At 48.1% G+C, this 10000-nt stretch overlaps 1 protein-coding gene across 1 annotated transcript in view; it reads right to left on the reverse strand.

Moving 5' to 3' along the window:
* SIK3 (SIK family kinase 3) overlaps positions 1–10000 on the reverse strand; it is a 772688-nt gene that overhangs the window by 396737 nt on the left and 365951 nt on the right. The window contains exon 11 of the mRNA XM_053691386.1: positions 7473–7582. Coding sequence (XP_053547361.1) covers positions 7473–7582 — 110 coding nt within the window. The remainder of the gene's footprint in view (positions 1–7472; positions 7583–10000) is intronic.

Here is a 10000-nt window from a genome sequence, read left to right on the forward strand (position 1 = left end):
CACACTACAGACTGATCCCTATCCCCTGTGCACACACACACTACAGACTGATCACTATCCCCTGTGCACACACACTACAGACTGATCACTATCCCTTGTGCACACACACTACAGATTGATTCCTATCCCCTGTGCACACACACTACAGACTGATCACTATCCCCTGTGCACACACACACTACAGACTGATCCCTATCCCCTGTGCACACACACTACAGACTGATCCCTATCCACTGTGCACACACACTACAGACTGATCACTATCCCCTGTGCACACACACTACAGACTGATCCCTATCCCCTGTGCACACACACACTACTGACTGATCCCTATCCCCTGTGCGCACACACACTACAGACTGATCCCTATTCCCTGTGCACACACACACACTACAGACTGATCACTATCCCCTGTGCACACACACACTACAGACTGATCAGTATTCCCTGTGCACACACACACTACAGACTGATCAGTATTCCCTGTGCACACACACACTACAGACTGATCAGTATTCCCTGTGCACACACACACACTACAGACTGATCACTATTCCCTGTGCACACACACACACTACAGACTGATCACTATCCCCTGTGCACACACACACTACGCACTGATCACTATCCCCTTTACACACACACACTACAGACTGATCACTATCCCCTGTACACACACACTACAGACTGATCACTATCCCCTGTGCACACACACACACTACAGACTGATCACTATCCCCTGTGCACACACACACTACAGACTGATCACTATCCCCTGTGCACACACACACACTACACACTGCTCACTATCCCCTGTGCACACACACACTATAGACTGATCCCTATCCCCTGTGCACACACACTACAGACTGATCACTATCCCCTGTACACACACACTACAGACTGATCACTACCCCCTGTGCACACACACACTACAGACTGATCACTATCCCCTATACACACACACACTACAGACTGATCACTATCCCCTGTACACACACACTACAGACTGATCACTATCCCCTGTACACACACACACACTACAGACTGATCACTATCCCCTGTGCACACACACACTACAGACTGATCACTATCCCCTGTGCACACACACACTACAGACTGATCACTATCCCCTGTGCACACACACACTACAGACTGATCACTATCCCCTGTGCACACACACACTACAGACTGATCACTATCCCCTGTACACACACACTACAGTCTGATCACTATCCCCTGTGCACACACACACTACAGACTGATCACTATTCCCTGTGCACACACACACTACAGACTGATCCCTATCCCCTGTGCACACACACACACTACAGACTGATCACTATCCCTTGTGCACACACACTACAGATTGATTCCTATCCCCTGTGCACACACACTACAGACTGATCACTATCCCCTGTGCACACACACACACTACAGACTGATCCATATCCCCTGTGCACACACACACTACAGAATGATCCATATCCCCTGTGCACACACACACTACAGACTGATCCCTATCCACTGTGCACACACACTACAGACTGATCACTATCCCCTGTGCACACACACACTACAGACTGATCAGTATTCCCTGTGCACACACACACTACAGACTGATCACACACACACACTACAGACTGATCCCTATCCCCTGTGCACACACACACTACAGACTGATCACTATTCCCTGTGCACACACACACTATAGACTGATCACTATCCCCTGTGCACACACACACTACAGACTGATCAGTATTCCCTGTGCACACACACACTACAGACTGATCAGTATTCCCTGTGCACACACACACTACAGACTGATCACACACACACACTACAGACTGATCACTATTCCCTGTGCACACATACACTACAGACTGATCACTATTCCCTGTGCACACACACACTACAGACTGATCACTATTCCCTGTGCACACACACACTACAGACTGATCACTATCCCCTGTGCACACACACACTACAGACTGATCAGTATTCCCTGTGCACACACACACACTACAGACTGATCACTATTCCCTGTGCACACACACACACTACAGACTGATCACTATTCCCTGTGCACACATACACTACAGACTGATCACTATCCCCTGTGCACACACACACACTACAGACTGATCACTATCCCCTGTGCACACACACACTACAGACTGATCACTATTCCCTGTGCACACACACACTACAGACTGATCCCTATCCCCTGTGCACACACACACACACTACAGACTGATCACTATCCCTTGTGCACACACACTACAGATTGATTCCTATCCCCTGTGCACACACACTACATACTGATCACTATCCCCTGTGCACACACACACTACAGACTGATCCCTATCCCCTGTGCACACACACTACAGACTGATCCCTATCCACTGTGCACACACACTACAGACTGATCACTATCCCCTGTGCACACACACACTACAGACTGATCCCTATCCCCTGTGCACACACACACTACTGACTGATCCCTATCCCCTGTGCGCACACACACTACAGACTGATCACTATTCCCTGTGCACACACACACTATAGACTGATCACTATCCCCTGTGCACACACACACTACAGACTGATCAGTATTCCCTGTGCACACACACACTACAGACTGATCAGTATTCCCTGTGCACACACACACTACAGACTGATCACTATTCCCTGTGCACACACACACACTACAGACTGATCACTATTCCCTGTGCACACATACACTACAGACTGATCACTATTCCCTGTGCACACACACACTACAGACTGATCACTATTCCCTGTGCACACACACACTACAGACTGATCACTATCCCCTGTGCACACACACACACTACAGACTGATCACTATTCCCTGTGCACACACACACACTACAGACTGATCACTATTCCCTGTGCACACACACACACTACAGACTGATCACTATTCCCTGTGCACACACACACACTACAGACTGATCACTATTCCCTGTGCACACATACACTACAGACTGATCACTATCCCCTGTGCACACACACACACACACTACAGACTGATCACTATCCCCTGTGCACACACACACTACAGACTGATCACTATTCCCTGTGCACACACACACTACAGACTGATCCCTATCCCCTGTGCACACACACACACACTACAGACTGATCACTATCCCCTGTGCACACACACTACAGACTGATCACTATCCCTTGTGCACACACACTACAGATTGATTCCTATCCCCTGTGCACACACACTACAGACTGATCACTATCCCCTGTGCACACACACACTACAGACTGATCCCTATCCCCTGTGCACACACACTACAGACTGATCCCTATCCACTGTGCACACACACTACAGACTGATCACTATCCCCTGTGCACACACACACTACAGACTGATCCCTATCCCCTGTGCACACACACACTACTGACTGATCCCTATCCCCTGTGCGCACACACACTACAGACTGATCACTATTCCCTGTGCACACACACACTATAGACTGATCACTATCCCCTGTGCACACACACACTACAGACTGATCAGTATTCCCTGTGCACACACACACTACAGACTGATCAGTATTCCCTGTGCACACACACACTACAGACTGATCACTATTCCCTGTGCACACACACACACTACAGACTGATCACTATTCCCTGTGCACACATACACTACAGACTGATCACTATTCCCTGTGCACACACACACTACAGACTGATCACTATTCCCTGTGCACACACACACACTACAGACTGATCACTATCCCCTGTGCACACACACACTACAGACTGATCAGTATTCCCTGTGCACACACACACTACAGACTGATCACTATTCCCTGTGCACACACACACACTACAGACTGATCACTATTCCCTGTGCACACATACACTACAGACTGATCACTATCCCCTGTGCACACACACACACACTACAGACTGATCACTATCCCCTGTGCACACACACTACAGACTGATCCCTATCCCCTGTGCACACACACACTACAGACTGATCACTATCCCCTGTGCACACACACCCTACAGACTGATCACTATCCCCTGTACACACACACACACACTACAGACTGATCACAATCCCCTGTGCACACACACTACAGATTGATCCCTAACCCCTGTGCACACACACTACAGATTGATCCCTATCCCCTGTGCACACACACACTACAGACTGATCACTATCCCCTGTGCACCCAAACTACAGATTGATCCCTATCCCTTGTGCACACCCAAACTACAGATTGATCCCTATCCCTTGTGCACACACACACTACAGATTGATCCCTATCCCCTGTGCACACACACACTACAGACTGATCACAATCCCCTGTGCACACACACTACAGACTGATCACTATCCCCTGTGCACACACACTACAGATTGATCCCTAACCCCTGTGCACACACACTACAGATTGATCCCTATCCCCTGTGCACACACACACTACAGACTGATCACTATCCCCTGTGCACCCAAACTACAGATTGATCCCTATCCCTTGTGCACACCCAAACTACAGATTGATCCCTATCCCTTGTGCACACACACACTACAGATTGATCCCTATCCCCTGTGCACACACACACTACAGACTGATCACAATCCCCTGTGCACACACACTACAGACTGATCACTATCCCCTGTGCACACACACTACAGACTGATCACTATCCCCTGTGCACACACACACTACAGACTGATCACTATCCCCTGTGGACACACACACACTACAGACTGATCACTATCCCCTGTGGACACGGACACACTACAGACTGATCGCTATCCCCTGTGGACACACACACACTACAGACCGATCACTATCCCCTGTGCACACACACTACAGACTGATCACTATCCCCTGTGCACACACACTACAGATTGATCCCTAACCCCTGTGCACACACACTACAGATTGATCCCTATCCCCTGTGCACACACACACTACAGACTGATCACTATCCCCTGTGCACCCAAACTACAGATTGATCCCTATCCCTTGTGCACACCCAAACTACAGATTGATCCCTATCCCTTGTGCACACACACACTACAGATTGATCCCTATCCCCTGTGCACACACACACTACAGACTGATCACAATCCCCTGTGCACACACACTACAGACTGATCACTATCCCCTGTGCACACACACTACAGACTGATCACTATCCCCTGTGCACACACACACTACAGACTGATCACTATCCCCTGTGGACACACACACACTACAGACTGATCACTATCCCCTGTGGACACGGACACACTACAGACTGATCGCTATCCCCTGTGGACACACACACACTACAGACCGATCACTATCCCATGTGCACACACACACTACAGACCGATCACTATCCCCTGTGCACAAACACACTACAGACTGATCCCTATCCCATGTGCACACACACACACTACAGACTGATCCCTATCCCATGTGCACACACACACACACACTACAGACTAATCACTATCCCCTGTGCACACACACACACTACAGACTAATCACTATCCCCTGTGCACACACACACTACAGACTGATCACTATCCCCTGTGCACACACACACTACAGACTGATCACTATCCCCTGTACACACACACACTACAGACTGATCCCTATCCCCTGTGCACACACAAACTACAGACTGATCCCTATCCCCTGTGCACACACACACAACAGACTGATCCCTATCCGATGTGCACACACACAATACAGACTGATCCCTATCCCCTGTGCACACACACACACTACAGACTGATCATTATCCGCTGTGCACACACACACTACAGAATGATCCCTATCCCCTGTGCACACACACACTACAGATTGATCACTATCCCCTGTACACACACACACTACAGACTGATCACTATCCCCTGTACACACACACTACAGACTGATCCCTATCCCCTGTACACACACACTACAGACTGATCCCTATCCCCTGTGCACACACACACACTACAGACTGATCATTATCCGCTGTGCACACTCACACTACAGACTGATCACTATCCCCTGTACACACACACACTACAGACTGATCACTATCCCCTGTGCACACACACTACAGACTGATCACTATCCCCTGTGCACACACACTACAGACTGATCATTATCCGCTGTACACACACTACAGACTGATCCCTATCCCCTGTGCACACACACACTACAGACTGATCCCTATCCCCTGTGCACACACACACTACAGATTGATCCCTATTCCCTGTGCACACAAACACTACAGACTGATCCCTATCCCCTGTGCACACACACTACAGACTGATCCCTATCCCCTGTGCACACACACACTACAGATTGATCCCTATCCCCTGTGCACACACACACTACAGACTGATCCCTATCCCCTGTGCACACACACACTACAGATTGATCCCTATCCCCTGTGCACACACACACTACAGACTGATCCCTATCCCCTGTGCACACACATACTACAGACTGATCACTATCCCCTGTGCACACACACACTACAGACTGATCACTATCCCCTGTGCACACACACACTACAGACTGATCACTATCCCCTGTACACACACACTACAGACTGATCACTATCCCCTGTACACACACACTACAGACTGATCACTATCCCCTGTACACACACACTACAGACTGATCACTATCCCCTGTGCGCACACACACTACAGACTGATCACTATCCCCTGTACACACACACTACAGACTGATCACTATCCCCTGTGCGCACACACACTACAGACTGATCACTATCCCCTGTACACACACACACTACAGACTGATCACTATCCCCTGTACACACACACACTACAGACTGATCCCTATCCCCTGTGCACACACACACTACAGATTGATCCCTATCCCCTGTGCACACACACACTACAGACTGATCCCTATCCCCTGTGCACACACATACTACAGACTGATCACTATCCCCTGTGCACACACACACTACAGACTGATCACTATCCCCTGTGCACACACACACTACAGACTGATCACTATCCCCTGTACACACACACTACAGACTGATCACTATCCCCTGTACACACACACTACAGACTGATCACTATCCCCTGTACACACACACTACAGACTGATCACTATCCCCTGTGCGCACACACACTACAGACTGATCACTATCCCCTGTACACACACACTACAGACTGATCACTATCCCCTGTGCGCACACACACTACAGACTGATCACTATCCCCTGTACACACACACACTACAGACTGATCACTATCCCTTGTGCACACACACACTACAGACTGATCACTATCCCCTGTACACACACACACTACAGACTGATCACTATCCCCTGTGCACACACAGCAAAGAGATAACATCTGAGGGTCAACAAGTCACTTTAGGTTATGTACACTATAGAAAGAGGCCATTATATGCCTTATTAGTACCATCATAGACACTTACTTGGTATCTGGAACTCCCACAGTGTGCCTCCTCATGGACAGGTAACGTGCCAGGGCCTCTGGAGAAGGTTCCTCACCTTCATCACTATCAAGGTTCATGGTACCATTTGTCTAAAGAAGAAAAAACAAAAACATATGCAGTTGGCCATAAGAACCAGAAACTGGGTGATGTTGTATAACAAATATCTGTCAGCTGATAATACTACAAGATTAAATTACACCTACCACAAAGACCAGCCTCATAACCTTATGTCACATTACACTACCCCACAGACCAGCCTCATAACCTTATGTTACATTACACTGTACCCTACAGACCACCTCATAACCTTATGGCACATTACACTGTACCCCACAGGCCACCCTCATGACCTTATTGCATATTACACTGTACCCCACAGACCAGCCTCAAAACCCTATGTTACATTATATTGTACCCCACAGACCAGCCTCACTACCCCATCTCACATTAGACCTTCCCAACAGACCAGCCTCACTACCCCAAAAGACAAGCCTCACTACTCCATCTCACATAAGACCTACCCAACAGACCAACTTCACTACCCCATCTCACATTAGACCTTCCCAACAGACCAGCCTTACTACCTCATCTCACAATAGACCTACCCAACAGACTAGCCTCACTACCCGATCTCACATTAGACCTACCCAACAGACCAGCCTCACTACCCCATCTCACATTAGACCTTCCCAAAAGATCAGTCTCACTATTCCATCTCACATTAGACTTACCCAACAGACCAGCCTTACTACCCCATCTCACAATAGACCTACCCAACAGACTAGCCTCACTACCCCAAAAGACAAGCCTCACTACTCCATATCACATAAGACCTACCCAACAGACCAACTTCACTACCCCATCTCACATTAGACCTACTCAATAGACCAACCTCACTACCCCATCTCACATTAGACCTTCCCAACAGACCAGCCTTACTACCCCATCTCACAATAGACCTACCCAACAGACCAGCCTCACTACCCCATCTCACATTAGACCTACCCAACAGACTAGCCTCACTACCCCATCTCACATTAGACCTACCCAACAGACCAGCCTCACTACCCCATCTCACATTAGACCTTCCCAACAGACAAGCCTTACTACCCCATCTCACATTAGACCTTCCCAACAGACAAGCCTTACTACCTCATCTCACATTAGACCTATCCAACAGACAAGCCTCACTACCCCATCTCACATTAGACCTATCCAACAGACAAGCCTCACTACCCCATCTCACATTAGACCTTCCCAACAGACCAGCCTCACTACCCCAAAAGACAAGCCTCACTACTCCATCTCACATAAGACCTACCCAACAGACCAACTTCACTACCCCATCTCACATTGGACCTACTCAACAGACCAACCTCACTACCCCATCTCACATTAGACCTTCCCAACAGACCAGCCTTACTACCCCATCTCACAATAGACCTACCCAACAGACTAGCCTCACTACCCGATCTCACATTAGACCTACCCAACAGACCAGCCTCACTACCCCATCTCACATTAGACCTTCCCAAAAGATCAGTCTCACTATTCCATCTCACATTAGACTTACCCAACAGACCAGCCTTACTACCCCATCTCACAATAGACCTACCCAACAGACTAGCCTTACTACCCCAAAAGACAAGCCTCACTACTCCATATCACATAAGACCTACCCAACAGACCAACCTCACTACCCCATCTCACATTAGACCTACTCAATAGACCAACCTCACTACCCCATCTCACATTAGACCTACCCAACAGACTAGCCTCACTACCCCATCTCACATTAGACCTACCAAACAGACCAGCCTCACTACCCCATCTCACATTAGACCTTCCCAACAGACAAGCCTTACTACCTCATCTCACATTAGACCTATCCAACAGACAAGCCTCACTACCCCATCTCACATTAGACCTATCCAACAGACAAGCCTCACTACCCCATCTCACATTAGACCTTCCCAACAGACCAGCTTTACTTACTACTACAACCTCTAACATTACACTACCCTACTAAAAACCAGAGGGACTATGGCCCAGGTGGGTGTTTCATGATGCTGAAAAAGATTAGGGATCTTACACTAAAAAGGGGGGGTCACACTATGTTGGGATTGACTTTAGTGAAAAATAATTTAGTCAAATTGAGAGAGATTACAAGTGCATAGATTGAAAGAGATTACAAGCACACAGGACTTGAAACTCTGCATCTGTCGCTCTAATATAAGGGTGTTCTAGCTCACCCTAGCTACACAAATCTTTACATGGGTAAATGGGAGCAAGACTTTTGGGACTCTTACCCAGCGAGCGCGGACCTGGTCCTATACAAGAGATACATAGACGATATCATAATTATATGGAAAGGTACAGTCGAAGATCTCATACCCTTCAGTCATGAATCACAGTGGACACAATTAGCCACTCTAAATCTGATGGTATATATTCATAACTAAAACCGGCAAATTAAGCCACTATAAGTTTGATTACGTAGTGTTCTC

This window comes from Bombina bombina, chromosome 8, assembly GCF_027579735.1.
Source record: "Bombina bombina isolate aBomBom1 chromosome 8, aBomBom1.pri, whole genome shotgun sequence".
NCBI lineage: Eukaryota > Metazoa > Chordata > Amphibia > Anura > Bombinatoridae > Bombina > Bombina bombina.